The sequence below is a fragment of the Phoca vitulina genome, unplaced genomic scaffold (assembly GCF_004348235.1).
Source record: "Phoca vitulina isolate PV1807 unplaced genomic scaffold, GSC_HSeal_1.0 scaffold39, whole genome shotgun sequence".
Taxonomy (NCBI): domain Eukaryota; kingdom Metazoa; phylum Chordata; class Mammalia; order Carnivora; family Phocidae; genus Phoca; species Phoca vitulina.
This window is the reverse complement of record NW_022589742.1, coordinates 14295706-14315620: the sequence shown is the minus strand read 5'-3', so window position 1 is coordinate 14315620 and position 19915 is coordinate 14295706. Positions and strand designations below refer to the sequence as shown.

The window sequence follows — 19915 nt, the reverse complement described above, 5'->3', positions numbered from 1 at the left end:
TAAAGATACTAGATCATGGTGGAGCATTTGTCTTTAATCCTTTTCGACAGAATTCCAAAAACCTTTCACATAGAGACAAAAATGAAGACATATACACATGAATGTGTAAATAATAGCAGGCAGTAGAGTCGGTTCATATGGTGGAAAGACCATAAATGTTGGAGGCACATGGAACCATGAATGTCAGCTCATGCTTGATGACTTCAGGTAAATTGTTATTTGTACTATTATTAGCCATGATTTAGTGACCATTTTCTATGCGGCAGGCACTTTATATTCATAATCTCATCTAATCCTTACATAACTCTATAAATAGATATGAGTGTTATCGTCAATTATCTTTAAGTTAAATTAAGTGGTGATAGGTAGCAATTAAGAAGTAATGAGAGCTGTATGATTTCCTCCCATACATTTATATTGCTTTATCTTATTTAAGTATAGTGATTAGTAATGTTGGTTAATGCTTCTGTGGGGCTGTTTTCACAAAGAATTTTATTTTGTAAAGAAAAAATTTTAATGTTTATTTAGTGCTTACTATGTGTCAGGCAGTTTTAATTACATGTATTTACTTTTCAAAACAATACTGCGAGGAGTTACTATTATCCTCATTTTTTTGGATGAGAAACTTAGGCCCAGGAAGCCTAAGTAACTTGCCCAAGGTCACACAGCCAGTAAATGGAGAGGCTGGGAGATGATCCTAGGCAGTCTAGCACTGGCGTTCCCGTGTTTAATCATTATACTACACTGCCTCACAAAACAGACCAATGAAACAACTGAATGAGAAAAACATGCTAATTTATCTTCCACTGCCCATGATGTATATGGAAAGCCTTGTTATTTGGGCCTTGTGATCTAACCCATGGCCATTGCTACCTGCCTAATGCCAGCATATCTGAATTGTAGGCAAAGACCCATGGAGCAAATATTTCACTTCTAGAAGACTGCTCTGGGAAAACCAAATTTTAAAAGTGATGTAAAAGATGATAGCATGTGTGACTATCTATACCTGACCGTGTAGATCCAGATGGATGTGTGTGCATGTGTGTATGTGCATTCAGATGTGTGTAAGAAATCTATATTCTGTTTTAGAATGTAAGCCTGTTTTTCCAGAATCTGCTCTCTCCAGAAACTACCATTCTGCAATTTCATGGATGTCACTACCAAACAAGCATGGATGGCCCTGTACCATCAATGGAATGGTTCTTTGCCTCAGTCCTGGCATTTCAGCTCCCATTTCATGCTCTGGTAAAGAAGGTCATAAATATGATTTGCTATCTGGCTTGTCATTTCTTTGAATTGTCAACATTTAGTAAGCATTTTCCTTGGGAATTTCTTCTGTCCAAAATGGCACCAAGGATGCCAAGCATAGGCTTTACATGCCTCCTTTAAATGTGAATTTGGGGGTCTTGACCTGCTACCAGTATGGTTGTGTTCTGGATTATTCCCTAAAGGATGGGTATAAATTTTCACTGAGCCATTCCTTCTACCATTTAGTCTCCTCATTCTATTTCACCCCTGACCAAATGACAGGTTCAACTGATTTCAGTAAAACAGCTTTTCTGAGGGCAAATTTAACTGGCTACCATGAGAACCAATCCCTAAGAAATGCCCTCGTCAGTGCAGAAATCATTGGACTATGTAGAAAACCTTAGTGGCTGAGGGATTTGATATAATAGGATGGAGAAACTGACACTTCCCCAGGAACTTCTGACTTCTGTGGGGCCAGGAAATACCACTATGACGGTGACTGAGTTCATCATACTAGGGTTTGGAGACCTCAAGGAATTGGGTCCCTTGCTCTTCCTGGTGTTTGGCATTGTCTACCTAGCCACCATATCTGGGAATCTTTTTCTCGTGGCCCTGGTGAGCACTCATCGGAGACTCCAGACACCAATGTACTTCTCTCTGGTGAACCTCTCATGCCTAGAGGTCTGTTATACATCCAACATTGTGCCCAGGATGCTGGTGGACTTATTGAGAAAGAACAGAGTGCTCTCCATGGTAGGTTGTGTTATGCAGCTCTACTTCTTTGGGACTCTGGGCAGCACTGAATGCTGTCTTCTGGCAGTGATGTCATATGACTGCTACCTGGCTGTCTGCCAGCCCTTGCACTATCCAACACTGATGCATGGAACCATATGTGTGTGGCTAGTAATTGGTTCATGGTTTAGTGGCTTCACAGTGGCAGCTGCATTCCAGGCTGCTATGGTAACCAGTTTGACCTTCTGTGGTAGCAATGAGATTGACCATTTCTTCTGTGACTTGAAACCTCTGCAGAAGCTCTCCTGCTCAGATCCCCGACTGGTCAACCTAGTCTGCATGAGTCTAATGGTGCTGGTGACTTTGGCCCCCTTTGGACTAACCCTAACCTCCTACTGGAAGATTCTTTCCGTGGTCTTGCATATGCCTTCCATGACTGGTAGGCAGAAGGCATTCTCTACATGTTCTTCTCATCTAGTGGTTGTGACCTTGTTTTATGGGACCTTGATCCTGGTCTATGCTGTGCCCTTGGCTGGTCAGGTGCCAGTTTTCAACAAAACCTTCTCCTTGCTCTATACTGTTGTCACTCCCACGTGTAACCCCCTTATCTATAGCCTCAAAAACAAAGATGTCAAGGAGGCCCTGAGGAAGCTGAGGATTTGATCCTACAATGATGAGTTCCATTCAATCGACAAAAATGATGGCAGTCTGAAGGTTAAGGCACTGTCTGTCCTCATCCTCAGGGAACTCTCAGGCTGATTAGGAAAGCATAGGATAGATTATAATATTTATAAAGTAAAATATCGCTCAGAATTTGTTTTTTTACATTATAGACTACATAATTCTTGAAAGCACTGTCTATAAAGAGAATCTCTGCATATAAAATCCCAATATTCTTATTTTCCTTCATTTTAAAAGTAATTATATAATTAATATGAAATAACCTAATGTAAAGACCTAACAAAGCATTTAGTAGGACGTATGAACAAACACAAAGCTCAGAATGTCCCTTGCTTAGTTAGCTAAATTTGACTCATTTTTTCCTTTAAATCATCTATTTAGCTGATTTGGGGGAAGAGTTAGTAGATTTGTCTTGATGTCCTTGAAATTATCTAGTTTTCCTTGAGCATATATATTTGTACTGTGAGAGGGGAGGAGCACCTCCTAGGAGTGGAACAATTCTGGTATAAAAAATAAATAGTTGCTTCATATAATCCCCCCAAAAAGCTCAATCCTGAAAGTAGGTATTGGCAAGTGTGCTTTAGTTGTCTTCAATTTCCTGTGTGTGTGTGTGTGTGTGTGTGTGTGTGTGTTTGTGTGTGTGTGTGTTATAAATGAGACTGGGAGATTTGGGATTGGAGGAGGAGTGAAAACCGTGCTATCCCTATAAGATTAAAAAAAGATAAAGGTGGAATCTAATAAAATATGTGGAAACCCCCTAGAAGACTAGTTTTAGAGAAATGTGCATTAAACACAATTTGTTAGACATGTGGATTGCCTCAAGGCATTCTTTTTTAAGTTGAATTTTCTCTAGCATTTACAGCTACCCACTGTGTTTTCATTTTGTTCTTTCTGCTCCCCTCCCAGATCCTCCTTCTGTTGTGTACCTGAGTTTGCCTTGCTGGCCTCACTTGTGCTTTTGTTTCTTATTTTTGTATCTGTTGCCAGCTACTTAACATTATCAACTGGTATATTCAAGCTACACTTCAAGAGAGAGGGAAAGCAAAAAAGATTCTGCTGTGATAAGGGAGAGAATACATGTATTTGCCTATTGAATAAAAAGTATTTATTGAATATTTATTGAATGAAACATATTTATTGAAAAAATATTTACTGAGAGCCTAATATTATCCAGGCATTGATTGTGGTAGTGCTAGGAATAGAATAGTGAACAATATAGATACAGCTTCTGACCTCAAAGATATTATAGCCTTGGTGACCTTGGTGTTCAAATCGCTCAGAATTTATGTTTTTTTTTACATTATAGACTACATAATTCTTGAAATCACTGTCTATAAAGAGAATCTCTGCATATAAAATCCCAATATTCTTATTTCCCTTAATTTTAAAAGTAACTATATAATTAATATGAAATAACCTAATGTAAAGACCTAACAAAGCATTTAGTAGGACATATGAACAAACACAAATGCTCAGAATGTCCCTTGCTTAGTTAGATAAATTTGCCCCATTTTTTCCTTTAACCAACTCAAGTCCTACCTTCTCTCTCCCTGACTGTCCTGTTCATGTCATTTCTTCCCCTGAGAAATTGTTTATTTCTCTTCATTTGACAAGTAGCATTCACTGCTCTTTATGTTTTATGTATATGCCCTATCTTTCTAGTGAGATTATAAATCCTTCAAGGACAGAGACAGAAAGTCCTTTCTAGCTGTACACTCAAGTACCCAACATAGTGCACTACATGCAGCAGACCTATCTTCAAAGGATAAAATCTGAGCTCGTCAGCATGGAAATCAAGGTCTTCCATGACCCTGCTTCTGCCTCCCTCCCCACTCTCATCTCCCACCAGGCTCCATCTCAGTTTACCATATCACACCTCTGCATCATTACTCATGACCTTTGCCTGGAAGATCCTGCCCATATTTGTTTTTCACCTAGATAATGCCCCTTCATATTTTGCATGCATTATCATCCTCACTAGAAAGACTTACCTGATCATTTTCTTCCATCCAACACATTGAATGAAGGGATACTCTCCTGTGTCTCCATGGACTCATTGTGGACTTATGTTTTAGCAGTAATCACATTATCTGGCAGTTTGCCACTGCATCTTCAGTGCCTAGAAGAATGCTTGGCATAGGAGACACCCAAGGAATACTTGCTGAGTGACTAGCTGAATGGTTATATGTCTTCCTTCCCTAGTAGATTATTATTTCCTTCACCTCAAGTACCACCTATATACTTACTGATGATTCCTCCATAATTTGATGCTATGACAAATGCTGTGAAGGAAAACCAGTCTGCTGGGAAGGCATACAACAAGGATAACTAATTTGGATTGGGTTGGAAGTATCATAAAAGACTTCTCTGAAGATATGACATTTGAACAGAGACCAGAAAGATGAGTAGGAATAAGCCAGGCAAAGATAGGTAATAAGGTGGGGTAGGGGAGGGAAGGATTTCAAAAGAGAGATTAGCCCACAGCAAGGTCCTGCAGTGATAAAGACCTTGAAGTGTTTGGGATCAGAGAAAAGGCTAGTGTGGTTACAATGTGGTGACCAAGGGGAAGAATGTGGTAGATGGGGCTGGGAACGTAGGCAGGAACCAGATCTCCAAGGTCTCACTGGATTTCACTGTAAGTAAGATTGGAACTCTTTGAAGGGTTTTTAGGAGAGTGACATGATCCATTTTATGTTTTAAAATCACTCTGGCTGATATGTACAGAATGACTTTTAATAGTACTGGGGGCTAATAGACATTGAGAAGCCAATTAGGGCACTATTACAAATGTTACACAGTGAGAGATGATGGTAGTGTGGACTAGGAGAGTAGTTGCAGAGATGGGGAGAAATGAATTGAACTCTATATTTTCAGAGGTAGAAATGATAGGTTTTGGTGATGGATTATAGAGGAAGGCATCAGTAATAACTCTCAGGTTACTGGGTTGTGAGTTGAATATGTGCTTGGGCCATTCACTGGGATGGGAGAGCCTTGGAATAGCTCCACATTTGTGGAAGAAGAGAAATGATGATCAGTTTTGTATGACATTATTCTGATATAGCAGTGGATGTTAACTAGGTAGTTAAATATACTGGTCTGAAACTCAGAAGAGATATCTGGGCTAGAAATATGAATTTGGAAGCCATCAGCATGTAGATGGCATTTAAAAGCCTGGAATGGGTGAAATCATGTAGAGAAGCAGTTTAGAAGAAGAGAACTCAGAATGGAGCCCTGGGAATTCCACCATTTAGAGGTCACATAGGGGAAGAATAACCAGTAAATAAGACTGAGGAGGGATAGATAAGAGAAAATCCATACATGCAAGTAGAGGGAAGAGAAATTCTTTTTTTGAGGAAAGAATTGTTTAGGGAGGAAAGGCTGGTAAACTATACTAAAGGCTGCTGAGAGGAGGAGCAAGCTGAGGACAGAAAAGAGTCCATTGTATCTGATGACATGGAGTATAGTGATGACCTCACTAACAGAATTTTTGGTAGAGCAATGGGTGCAGAAGCCACACTGCAGTGAGATACAGGAGTGAATAAAAAGTGTAGATAACACTGTGTAGATAATTCTTTGGAGAAGCCTGGCTCTGAAAAGAAATAGATTTGGTAAGAGCTGGAACAGAAAGCTTAAGGAAAGATGTTTATTCTTACAATGTGAAAGAATAGAAAATGTTTGAATACCATTAGGAAGAAGAATTGATTAGAAATGGAGAAATTGAAGATGCAGGAGACCATGGGGATACAGCGTTTTATGGCCCCTGCAAAGGTTGGAAGGTCCAAGGTCCAGAGCACATGCGAAGGGAGTGGCCCCTGATCAAAGGAATGACACTTATACTGTGACAAATACGTATGGAATACCTACTGTGTGCTTGATTTTGTTTCAAGTACTAGGGTTATGACAATGAAGAAAGCATCATCTCTGCCTTCATGGAGCTCACAGTTTGGTGAAAAAGACATGCAAGTAAACAGACAATTATAATCAGGTTGATTAATGCTCTGACAATTACAGTATCCTATGTCAGTACTGGGGAGAGTCATTGTTATGGGTTGAATTTTGTCCCCCAAAGAAAGATATATTTTGGAGTCCTAATACCCAGTACCTCAGCATGTGACCTTATTTGGATAGGGTCTTTATAAAGGTGCCCAAGTTAAAATGAGGTCATTAAGGTAGGTACCAATTTAATATGACTGGTATCCTTATTAAAAGGGGAAATTTAGACACCAAGACATGTGAAGACACCTCCATGTGAAGATGGAGGCAGAGATTGGAATGCTATGTCTGCAAGCCAAGACATGCCAAAGATTGCCAGCAAACCACCAGAAGCTAGGAGAGAGACCTGGGACAGATTCTTCCTCACTGCCCTCAGAAGAAATCAATGCTGACTCGATCCTGGACTTCTGGGCTCCAGAACTGTGAGGAAGTAAACTTTTGTTGTTTAGATGACTCAGTTTGTGGTACTTTATTATGGCAGGCCTAGCAAACTCATACAGGCATCCAAACCAGTCTGAGGGAGGGGGTTTGGTCAGGTTAAGGGAAGACTTCCCAGTGGAGATGTTATTTGAGCCAAGACAAGATAAATAAGCAGGATTGCATGGATGGGCCTGGAGAGACCATTTTATGTAAAGTGACCATCACTTGCAGTGGTTTGGAAGTGAAAGAGAGTGTACATGTCCAAACTATTGCAAGTAATCCAGTGTGGCTTCATGTGGACTGTGTGGGCATGGTGGTGACAACTGAGACCCAAGAAGCTGGAGACAGCTCATGAAGGGCCTCTATTCCAGGCCACAGAATTTGGATTTTATCCTGAAGCCAAGTGACTGGCCTTTAAATATTCATTCCCTTCCCCACTATTCACCTGCCTAAATCCTTTTTTTTTTTTTTCCAGGAAGCCTTCTCTTACATCTACTATGGAACTTTTCACACACAAATATGAAAAAGAACTTTCTTCTTATCTCCTCAAATATGCAGTGAGCTCCTTGAGAGAAGGAGCTATGTCCTGTTTACTGAGATATATGCCCAGTGCCTGGCAAGTGCTTGGCATATAGTAGTCTCTCAATAAATGGCTGTCTGGTGTGTTCCTAGGGAAGCATTGGGACTCCCTGGTTCTCTTTGGAGTGATATTCAGCACACTCCGTATTTTGCTTTTCCTCTTCTCTCTTCTTCCTTCCTGTCACTGATGACCCAGCACCCTCCACCCTTGGCTCTCATTTCATTTCTCCACTTGGTTTTCTCTTTGATCAAGGACTCTGGGAACTCCCAGTACGCTTCCTCCCACCCAAAATTGGCAGTCCCATCGGGCAGCCTCTCATGCCTTCAGGTTCTCACTGTCCCCAAGGGAGCCTGGTTTACATTGTACAAAATCCTGCAGTCCAACCTTGTCACCTTGCTTCTGCCCCTGGTTCTGCCAGGACTAGTGCTTAAGCAGGGTCAATAGGTCAGTTTTAAGGAAGTAGCTCTGGCCAGAATGGACCAAAGAACAGGTGGCAGCTTTGGCAAGAGGATGCAGTTGAGGCTACAGGATGTGGCAATGGGGTTGCTGGCTCAACAGGTGGGCAGGGTCAGATAATCTGAGTGATCTCCAACAGGGCCAAACGTGACCCATGGGATCCCCATTGAAAAATGCAAACTAGGGCACCAGAACAGGAAATTAGAAAGAATGATAGTCAAGGCAAGATGCTGAGCAGAAACCATGTGTACTAGATTGAACTCATTTAAAAAGTACATCCCCTCAAAAAAAAAGTACACCCCCTCATATCCACCCATTCCTACATGCACAAACACACCCAACTTGAGCCAGCACACACACATACACACACACACATCCCATAGACACAAAATACTGACACAGACCCATGACCACACTGACAGAACCTAGTGTGACATGCTTTCATTGGCAGATATTGTAATGCCTGATGTGTTTGCAATTGGCGGGGAAAGAGGTGCTCTTTACAAGTGCATGTCCCAAATAATAGAAATATCCTTTGAAGGGAACAAAGTCTCTTTCATTGTGATCATTTCAAACAGATAGTTTTCTGTCTTCTTATACCAACTGAATCTGATACAATTTAACTTTTTCTGGATGATTCCAAGCCATCTTTATGGACACTCATTATTGGGGGCTGGCTGAGACATAGGGTGTTATTAGGAGCTATGCTGAAGTGTACTGGACTCTATCCCTCCACTAAACAGTCCCAGTATTAAGTACCCTATTTACACAGATACTTATATTACCTATATATATATATATAGGTATGAATATATACACACACCATATTTCATATGTCTATATAAGATGCACACACAAGCCGTATTATAGATACAGACACAGTACAGTTACTTACAGGCAACCTATTCCCTCCTTGCAGCAAGGTTTGTAAGTGGCTCCTTTTTTTACAGCCAATAGCTTGCTTCTTTCGTCATTTTCATTCCTTTTTTGCACACTAATTGTTGGGATTAAGGAGTTAGAACCTTATTCACTGCAGAGTTGGTAGTTTTAATTGGTCGCACCTGACTTAGTTGAAGAAGGCATTTTAACTATAAAGAACTTCTCTGGGAGATAGGCTCAGGGGGAGTTATTAAAAGCAAGTGCAAAACAGCTCCTTGGGAGGCCATTATTTTGCATTTCCCCCCTGCCCCCACCCTCACATGTTTATTATTGGTAACAAGGTGAGAGAAATTTCCCTGACTTCATTAGAAACCTGGAAAAATAACTTTTCCTTATCAATATCTTCCTTTTTGCTAAGGCACATTTCTTCTGGAATGTGGTGTGGCAAAATGGCCAGCCCCAAGCCATAGTTTTTGTCTAAAGGGCAGTGTTAATAAACTCTCTGGAGCTTCAGGGCTCATTCCTGGAGAACAATCCCATCCTCCCCACCCCTCACCCCCCACATACCTGCAGCAAAACAGCCACCTCATGAGCTCAAAGTTGTAAATAACTCCGACACCTTCTAGGCTGGTGGTAATCACAAGTGTTCCACTTCAGGGAGGGGAGAGAGACTGTTTCAGACTGTTTCACAAGCATCTGTTTCACTTACATACACACAATGTGCTTACCACAAACCCTATCTGTTTATTGAAACCAGCCTGGCAGAACCTAGTGTGACATGCCTTGGTTGGCAGATACATTAACATCTGATCTGTTTGGCATTGGCCAGGAAGGAAATGTTTGCAAGTGCATGTCCAAATAATAGAAGTGTCTTTGCAGTATCCAAGTCCTTTTCTTTGTAATTGTTTCAAATAGATAGGTCTCTGTCTTTTCATGCCAAGTGAACCTGACATAATTTGCCCTTTTCAGGTTGATTCCAGCCATCTTTACAGACACTAATCATTGAGTTGGGCTGGGATGTAAGGGGTGTCCTTACGAGTTATGTTGAGGTGGATCAGACTGTTTAATCATCCAATAAATGGCCCCAAGCTGTCCATTTTTTTAAGAACTATCCTGTCTTCTTTCCAAAGTCTTTGCTTGCTGATAATGTTGTTTATGCCTCCAGTAGCCCTTTGACATTTTCAATTCTATTCTGAACTCAGAAACCAAGCCGAGTTACAATTGTGTATAAAGTAAGATTGAGAGCCTTAGGAGTTTTTCTATAAGTACTCTGCATGAGTTTTGGTGTATAGATTTTATATCATCTCTTCTGTCTGCTCTAAGATTTTTAAAGGTTAAGTCTTAGTTTTTTAGCTCTGAGAGTACTAGACAATTATGGTTTCCAGGAAGAGAACTTTCAGATAAGTGATATATCATCATAGTTGGGGTTAATACACATAATGTAAATGCTACAAAAAGAAAGGATGTGTTTGGTAAATTAATACCTTAAACAGAATCATAAGGGTAATTAATGCATGTTTCATTTACATGTGAAACTTGACTATACTTTTCTATTAATATGGATCCCATTAAGCGATCTATTCCGTAATACAATTCACTGTACATATTTGGAAGGAACAATAGCAAAGAATAATACCTCAATCAATCCATTGACAAGAAAGTTCATTTGCATAAAGTCAGCCTGGTACATAGAAACATAGAGAATTCATGGAAGCTCTCAGTCCTTGCGTAGTCGAAGTGGCAGCTGAAAAAAAGAGAGAACCAAGGCCATGTTAGCAGGGGAAGTTAAGGATCCAGAGTGTCTTTAGCTCAAGAATAACTGGTGGTGGTCATATCTCAGGAAGACAGAAATATGTCCCACAAGCCTGAGTCACAGCCTTCTCTTGAAGCATGACGGGAATAGAATGTGTTTCTGAAATTACTCTGTGAAGGAAATTTTTCTTTCTTTCTTTCTTTCTTTCTTTCTTTCTTTCTTTCTTTCTTTCTTTCTTTCTTAGAGAGAGAGCATGCACAGTGGTGGAAGGGCAGAGGGAGAAGGAGAGAGAGAATCTTAAGCAGGCTCCATGCCCAGTGTGGAGCCTAACTCGGGGCTCAATCTCACGACCTGAGCCAAAATCAAGAGTCGGCCACTTAAATGACAGCCACCCAGGTGCCTTCAAAGGGTTGAAGGAAATTTCTAAGCAAGAAGAGTCAATATTAGTGGAGGAATTACCTTATAGTTTTGAAAGATATTCTGAGTTTTTACTAAGTCAGATTGGTCTTCCCACTAATAATAGAGGTAGCTCAATATGTGCCAGTATCATGCTAAGTTTTTTGCCTGTGTTATTTCATCTAGGCCTCATGAACCTTGCAGGTAGATGTCATTTCCATTGTGTAAATAAGGAAACAGCAGTTTTGTGAAAGTGATTCACTTGACCAAGTTAGTGAGTGGTCAAATTGGGTTTCAAACCCAGTTCTAACTCCACAGCCTACTATCTTAACCACTACCATATGCTGTAGCTTCTTAAGAGATGGGATGAAACAAATACTGTAGGGTACTATAACAGGTATATGTCATTAACTAAGCTGAGACTCATGTCAAGGGACCCTTCCAAACCCTACTTATCTCCCTCCAAACCCACGAGGCAATGACCTTCATCTAGTCCTGGCTAGGATGATGATTACAAAATATATGAAAGAGAAAGGACAATATAAGTGGACAATATAAGTGTCTTGATTTCTAAAACAATCGTCCTTGAGGCCAGGTCTATACAACCCAAAGAGAAGTTGTTACTCAACATTTGGAACTGGGACCAAGGTCAGACTGGCAACATGTTTTAACTTTCAGGAGCAAAATTGACAACATCGACCAATCAATCTCCACTAGCTAGCATCAGCAGTGCAGTGCATGCTACTTTCATGTCACTGAAAAAACGAGTGGCTATTGTTTAGAGCAAAGGATCAATATCAAATGTTGTGTGAAATGAATTTGCAAGTGAGATACTTTATGTGTTAAGAGATACTTATGAGGGGCCGAATAATATCATGAGCAGGAATTGGGACTGCCAGGAAAGGTTTAGGAACAGTGTCCTTGATGATGCATGAATTGGTCATCTCATCATCCACAGGATTGATGGAAATATTGAAAAGGTCAGAGATTTGCTTCATTAAATGTCTTAATGCCTTGCAAGTGTGAGAATGATGGCTGAAGAATCCAATTTGGAGGAAGAAGCTAGCTTGTTCTGGAAGAAACCCTAAACACAAGCAAAGTTTCTGAGAAGTCAATGCATTTTGAGTGATGAATGAAAACAGGAAGGACTTGACATTTGTTTTGAACTTTTAAGGGAAACTTGACAAAACAAGGTGTTCTCAAGCAGAATAGTAACCAGGGTAGAAAATGGGCTTTCTAATATGACCAAGAAACAAATGATGAAATCTTCAGAGGCAAACTGTAGCATGCCAGAGACCCTAAGATGGGTGCAGAATCTGACTATGGATGAAGATAATGGGCTCGTGTTGTTCTGCTAGCAATGATACTATCCGTGTAGAATTCACTTCTCAAAGGCAGTCAATCAGGCTAATAGGATAAGAATTCTAAAGCACTGGAGGAATTCTGTGATTGGCTTTTTCTTTTTTAAAATTTTATTTATTTATTTGTCAGAGAGAGCACAAGCAGGGGGAGAGAGAAGCAGACTCCCTGCAGAGCAGGGAGCCCGTTGTGGATGTGGGACTCAATCCCAGGACTCCGGGATCATGACCTGAGCTGAAGGCAGATGCTTAACCTACTGAGCCATCCAAGCGTCCCTATGATTGGCTTTTTAGCCACAACAGGACCATAGTTGGTAAATCACTTTCGCAATTTTAGTTGTGCTGAGGGCATTCAAAAATTCCTGTGGTTTAAACTCTGTCCTTGGTTCTTGGAACAACCCTAGTTTTGCACAGGGGAAATCCTAGAAACTCAGGTTTCCTCTGACTTTGTCATCCCATAAACTTACTTAGGGTCCTACTTCATTTCCTGTAACTCTCTTCTAGAATCCAAATCTCGTCTTTGGTTTCCCAACTGATAATCCATTCCCTGTGAAAGTAGTGTTCTGATTTGCCTCTCTTCAGGCCCTTCTAATCCTTATTTTAATACTATACTTCTATCTGTTCTTGGGATTCCTGGATACTTTCTACCTATTTCTTGCCTTGACACTATTGTCACTATCAGGGCTCCCTGACACTTTGGTCACCTGCTTGAGCTAGCTCCATAATGCTTAGGCCCCACTTAGAGCTTATGTAAGCCCTGCCTGTTTGTCTGGATCTAACTTATTTGAATGGTACCACTCAGCTTAGACTCCAGAGTCATTTATCACCAAGCTCAGAAAAATTTTCACCATTTGTAGAATGCAAATGCATCCTCAAAAAATGAAAAAGTTAACCTCAGCTGAGGAAATAAAAAAAATGTGTCTAAGATTATAAAGTAAATACTCAAAAAGGAAGTTCCAGTGATTTTGTTTTTAGTGTCAATAGTGGACTTCTGTGAAGGGGATAAGTCTCATTTGGATGTATAAATTCTGATGGGTTTGTCACACAATCCCTATTACTTTAGTAGTAGTGTGAAATACAGTTTGATATCAGCTTTATTAAACTCCAATCTTGATCAACTGGAAGAGTAGTGAGACCAGACACCATGTCCCCAGACTTTGCGCCTTCATTCATTTTTATGCCAGCAATGATCTTGCCCTACAGGTGAAGCTGGACATAGAAGGTAAATTTGAGGAGCCTGAAGAGCTTGAGAAGAAGAAGAAAGAAGATGTTAAAGTTTAGAAATCTGGGGTGCCTGGGTGGCTCAGTCAGTTAAGCATCTGCCTTGGGCTCAGGTCATGATCTCAGAGTCCTGATATTGAGTCCCACATCGGGCTTCCTGATCAGCGGGGAACCTGGTTCTCCCTCTCCCTCTGCCGCTCCCCCTGCTTGTGCTCTCTCACTCTCTCGCTGTCAAATAAATAAATAAAATCTTGAAAAAAAGTTTAGAAATCTTGGAGCCCCTGCCAGAATGCCCTCAAAACCCCAATTCAATTGACTGGGTTCCTGATACCTGTCTAATTCTTGGCAGTCCTCTGTTCCTAAGGTCCTGAAATCTGTCTCTAGGCCCTCTCTCTGGATTTCTACTTCTAGATATACTGCTCTGGAACACAATTATAACTTTTCTCAATTAGTATCACTGCTCTAAGAACCATCCAGCCTTCCCCCACTTCCTAGCCTGGTTCCTTTATATAGAAATGCTAATGTGGATGGGTTACTGGTACTGTTGGCAAGCTTCTTTCAGGCCAAGGCTGAAGCCCATTTTCCTTCTTTCAGCCCCTGACTTACCCATCCCCTGTTTCCTCTCCCTCTCTCCTGAGGAGCCGCTGAGGTAACAGCAAGGCATCTGCCAAAACGGTGGAGGTTAAAGTATAAATTGAAACTGGAGCTCTTCTAATCTAGTATGACAGTTTGTGCTGATCAGGTTAATGGGGATAATTTCTCTTTGGCTTGTATAGAGACATGAAAATTTAATCTGATTTGTTATTAATTACTCTGTCCAATCATTAACATAATGTTTCACTAAATAGAAGAAATCTATTCATGTTGCAGAGGCAGTGTGTCAACCAAAGCACAATAATAGGAAAGTGTTGCCTTTTATGTTCATCAGGGAAGCTGTATGACCAACGTGAGTGAGACATGCACTTTGACACGTTTCTCACCAGTAGGGATGGGCTGTCCTGAGTTATACACTCTCCTTTAGCTCCCTCAGGGAATTACATACATTTGTGAGAGATAGGCAGGGAATACAGAGGTACATGGTGTTTTGGGAACAGACTGAAACTAATTGGCCCAAAAGAAGATTAAATAACCACATCTTGAGTGAAAGCAAGATAATGCATTTCAAAAAAATGAAATGACTTTAGATGGCTCTTTTATATTCTTTTATTAACAAGTATCTATTGAACAATGATTCTGTGTTAAGCACGTGCTGGGTACTGGAGATGTAATGTTCAAACAAGACAGACACAGATACTGCCTTTGTGAAGTTTATCATCCAGGTAGAGGATGTATATTTATGTGCCTATACATCTATATCCATGATCATTCAGATAATTCAGATGCAGAGAAATTTATAATGAAGTAATGAAAAAGTCAGGGTGCTCTAAGAGCATATCATAAAGAGACTGGGTGGCACCCAAAGAATGAGCCAGGTGGTAAGTGGAGTGAGGAAGGGGAGAAAGCACAGTATGTGTGAAAGTTTTGAGGAAGCATGTTTGGGGAACTTAAATTCTGAGAGGAAAGAAACTCTGAGAACAAGAAAGCAAAAGATGAGACTGGAGACTGAGGCAAGAGTTATATGTTTTTTGGCAATTAAATGGGCTCTAGGTGGGCTCCATGTCCTTGGATGTCATGACAGGTAATGTTGGTCACTTCCATGGAGCATTTGGACTTCATCCCAAAGGCAATGGGAAGTTGTTGAAAGTTTTTAAGTTTAGGTGATCTTAGACTAGTAGATTTTTTAAAAAAAATTTTCCAATGGCCAACATGCTAAATAAACTCCTCAACCAATTTCAGAAACCTGGATGCAAGAAAAAGAAAAAGAAAGACATGTATGCATGGAGCAGATGAAACATTTCCACTCGGCATCTGCACAGAAGGCTAGGCAGAACCCCTGAGAGGCTGAAAAGTAATTACACTTCTACTCTGGATCCATGTCTTAACCACAAGGAGTGTGTTCTGCAGGCTCTATTTCCTAATTGAGGGTAATTACAAGAAGTTAAAACTAGATTAGCGACAATTAGACCCTATACAAGAGGGAGCTCTGTGGGTGGTCGGGAAGGGAGTAGGAAGAACCAGCTGGGAAAGTGTTTCCCAAACTGTTTGGCATTCTTTGACTCATATTGTAGGTAGAAGTTCTTGGAGGGTTTATCTGTGCTCCTGGTGGTGCCCACCAGGAGGGAAGGCAGGTGAAATATGGTATACACACACACACACACACATCGCTAACAGCCAATCAAGATTACTTTTTCGTCAAGCCAAAGTGCTTCATATGCCAATAAATGGAAACAAAGAGGAAAGGAAAGTGAAGTTTGCATTACAATTGAATGGAGCACTGGGTGTTGTACACAAACAATGAATCATGGAACACTACATCAAAAACTAAAGATGTAATGTATAGTGATTAACATAACATAATAAAATAAAATAAAATAAATACATAGCTGAACATGGACAAACAAACAAACAAACAAAACCAATTTGACTGAAGACGTCTTGTTTGAGCAACTATGTTTTTGCCCCACTTTGGATGTAGATACTGTGGGAGAGACATGGCAAGTATATGATCTTGTCTTTAAGAAGCTTCCAAGTCTATTTGAGAAATTTGGTGTGGCTGGAGCACAAAGGGGAAAAGGAGACTGGTGAACGATGAGCTCAAGAGGTCCAGAAGCCAGGCTGAGGAGCTCTGACTCCATCCCAGGGGCAGAGGGGGACCACGGAGAGTTCGTGAAAACAGGGAAAGGACAGGGCCAGGTTTGGATTTTAGAAAGATACACCTGGCCACTTTAGAGAAAGTGGATGAGAGGGCATGGCAAGGAGCAAGTTGGGAGGGGGGCTCAGTCAGAGCTGCCTGTGGAGAAAGCTGGGGCTATCTATGATCATGAGGAGGAAGCTGGGGAGAAGCCAGCGTAGGCAGAAAAAAGTGACTTACTTCACTCTCTTCATACCAAACATTCATTGCTTTGATTCATTCAATCAACAAATAATTATTTTGCATCTGTTCTGTGCAGAGCACCATGCTAGGGGACACTAAGAGGAATAAGAATGATGTTATTCCAGTCTTCAAGGGAACTGCGTAACTAACTGTTCAAGTGAGTGGAACAGTCAATAGATGTTCTAGGATTTTAGAGTCAGTTCTGCTCAGTGGAGGGGCAGATGATGTAAGAAATAACAGAAAGGGAGGTGAATGTGCATGAAGCCTGAGGAGAGACACAGTAAAGGGCATCACTAGGCAGAAGCTAAGAGGGTATAATAGTAAGTAATATGCAATAAGTTTGGATGGGAAGGGTATGCTGACTATGTGTGTATAACAATGTGTGTATGTGTGTGTGCATATGTTGTGTACACATGGGCACATGTACATAAGGCAGCCAAAAACCTTAGCACCAACAGATATTTCTATAAAAGAGAAAGACAGAAAGAGACAGAGAGGGAGAGAGAGAAAGAGGCAGAGAGGGAGAGAGAGATTTTTGTGGCATACAAATTGGGTCTTTCACATTTTCCCCTAAAAGTCATCTATATATGGTGGTATAGCCTGATGGAGTTGCATTTGTCTGGCAAACTCAATTTTATCATGCAAGGATTAACCTGGAAGTCCCAAAGGCTTATGTTTTAGGGCCTGAGGGAGGATCCCTGCTCTGCTGGCCAGTTCCCTGGAAGGAGGGAACAGCAGTGGCCTGAATCTCCAAGTACTTAGTCTAGTGCCTGGCACCAGGACAAAGGAGGCCAGGGAGAAAGTGGCCTTCTCCACCATCTCAAGATAGAACAGGCCAGGTTCCGTACAGGAGCCAGGTCACTGAAGAAGTGGTCAATCTCATAGGCTGCATGGAATGGCAGCTGGAAAGTCATGGCAACAGTGACCACAGGGGTTAGGAACTCATCCAGACAAGACCCACTGGCAAATAGGATGCGTGTGTGGAGGTTCATGAGGGATGGGTGCTGGAGGGAGCTGCAGATAGCAAGGTGGTGGTCAGAAGACATGACTGGCAGAACAAAGCACTTGACTACTGCAATGAACTGGAGAGGTAAAACTGGACCACACAACCTGCAAAAGAAATTGCCCCAGGATCTGAGAGAGGGTCTGTAACATCTTAGGGGCAATGGAAGTAGTGTACCAGATCTCAAGGAAGCAAAGATTGGACCAAAAGAAGTATGTGGGGGTTTGGAGGTTGAGCTCAAAGCAAATGACTGTGAGGATGAAAATGCTCCCCAGCATGGTCACTACATAGATGCCCAGAAATATCCCCACACGAAAAGACCGTAGCCCATAGAGATTCCCAGATTCCAGGAGGAGAAATTCTTTGTTCATGGTCGGATTATCTGTGTCTGTGAGATTCAAACATTAGACCTGAAAAAAAGAGAGAAATATCGCCAATTGGAGAAAGAGCTGTGCTCCTGGAGGGAAGAAATAGCACCAGAAATGCCATATACTATTGAAACCAAAGGTTTTGTCTTTTCTCCTCCGAAACGAATTTTCTGTTTTGTTCTACTAGGTATATTTATCTAATACTTGTAGCAGAATCAGAAACTATGCCCTGGAGAGTGAACACAGAGGGCATCTCCTCTGCTCTTTTCGGCTCTTTTTCTTGACGTAACATGTGACAAGTCTACCTTTGGGAGTCTCATAGTGGGAGGCAAACACTTCTTAATAGGGACGTCATGCAGGAGCTTCTCTGAACTTCTGAAACTCAGCTTTTGAGACTCAATGAAAGCATGAGTCCAGGATCCTACAATAACATCAGGAATTTCAGACCATCCTATCTCCCACTGAACACCTAAATCGGGGTAGGTTTCACCAGGAACATAATTAGAAGGAGGAGGAGAATTCAGAGATATTGATCTTAATGTACCTGTAAGAAAAATAAGACTCTCTGCCAGGCTCTGGGGACATGTAGCTGATTGCTTCCATGGCATCAAATTCCTATGGAAATTGGGGAAAATGTATGTAAAGTTATTCACTTGAAATGTTAGAGAAAAATAATGTTCCATCCTTCATAAATGAAAATGACATTCCTGACTCACAAGCAGTAGGATGCGCATTTAGAGTTATTTTTTTTTTCAGCAGCAGGGATGGGTTTGCAGTGAGTCATGGCTGCAGCTCTCCCTTCCCCACAAGCCCCCTTTCCCCCAGCCAGAGCTCAAAGACTCATATTTGTGAAATGGCTGTCTTGTCTTAGCGCCTGGGCTGTGATAGAATTGAAAATCAGGCTGTGTTGTGGCCTAAATTAGGGGTTAGCGTGAAGCCAGAGTTAGGGCCTCGATTTAGTTGGTGTTCTAAGCTGTAGCCTCTGTCTAGCCAAGGAATAAAGCAAAGCCATCTTTGCTGCTTTGCTTTGGTAATGACAATGTGTCCCTAACAGGTTACAGTTAAGTCATATTTTTTGTAAATGAAATCCTATTTTAAATCCATTCAGGGAACTGGCTATTCAAAGGAATCTTATTAAGAATGCTTCTGTGACATGAAAAAATTTCTCCATAATTTACCCTTTGGATAAATTGGACTGTTAATACACTGGGCCTGTGTAAAGGAAGGTCCACTTATAATGGGGTATCCAGCACATTTAGGGTGCCTAACATGGTACTGAATATAATTACAGTGTATAAGGAAAATCAATCAGCAACTAGAGTTGTCCCTGGGGGTGACAGCTGCTTCCTAATTGGGGGATTAAACTGCAGTGTCCTATTACCATTTTACCTTGTCTTCAGAGACTGCCAGCCAGCATTCAGAACTGACATTAACATCATTAGATTTTTATCATTCAATCCCAAGTCTCATTAATTAATAATGAAATAAACTTGATTTCCCCTTTTAGCTTACAGGTGTGCTCCTTAGTGCCTCCAAATTCAAAGGCACACCAGCCTCCCTAAATCCTCTCCCATCCTCTCTTTTCTTGCAGTGAAGACAGATTCATGCTGATGCAAAAAAGGCTTCAGCTGAGAATTCTATTCATTCTTTCACTCAGTCTTTTCTTCACTTACCAGATATTTCTGGACACCTGCTATGTGCCATATATTGGGCGAGGTAGGCATTGGGGATAAAATCTGGAGCAAGAAAGTCTTGGTCTTAATGTTCCCAGAGCTTACATCCCAGTAGTGGAGGTGATCTTAAAAGTAACTGTAAAATTACTACTGTGATAAATGCTATGAGGGAGATATATG

General features: G+C 41.1%; 1 protein-coding gene and 1 pseudogene across 1 annotated transcript; one reads left to right on the top strand and one right to left on the bottom strand.

Annotated features, from left to right (window-relative positions):
- Positions 1 to 1737: 1737 nt before the first annotated feature.
- On the top strand, positions 1738 to 2643 carry LOC116647120 (olfactory receptor 10A7-like). Its single transcript, XM_032428245.1, has one exon. The coding sequence runs from the start codon at positions 1738 to 1740 to the stop codon at positions 2641 to 2643; it is 906 nt and encodes a 301-aa protein (XP_032284136.1).
- A 14696-nt stretch (positions 2644 to 17339) lies between these two features.
- On the bottom strand, positions 17340 to 18065 carry LOC116647119 (annotated as a pseudogene).
- Between the last annotated feature and the right edge of the window lie 1850 nt (positions 18066 to 19915).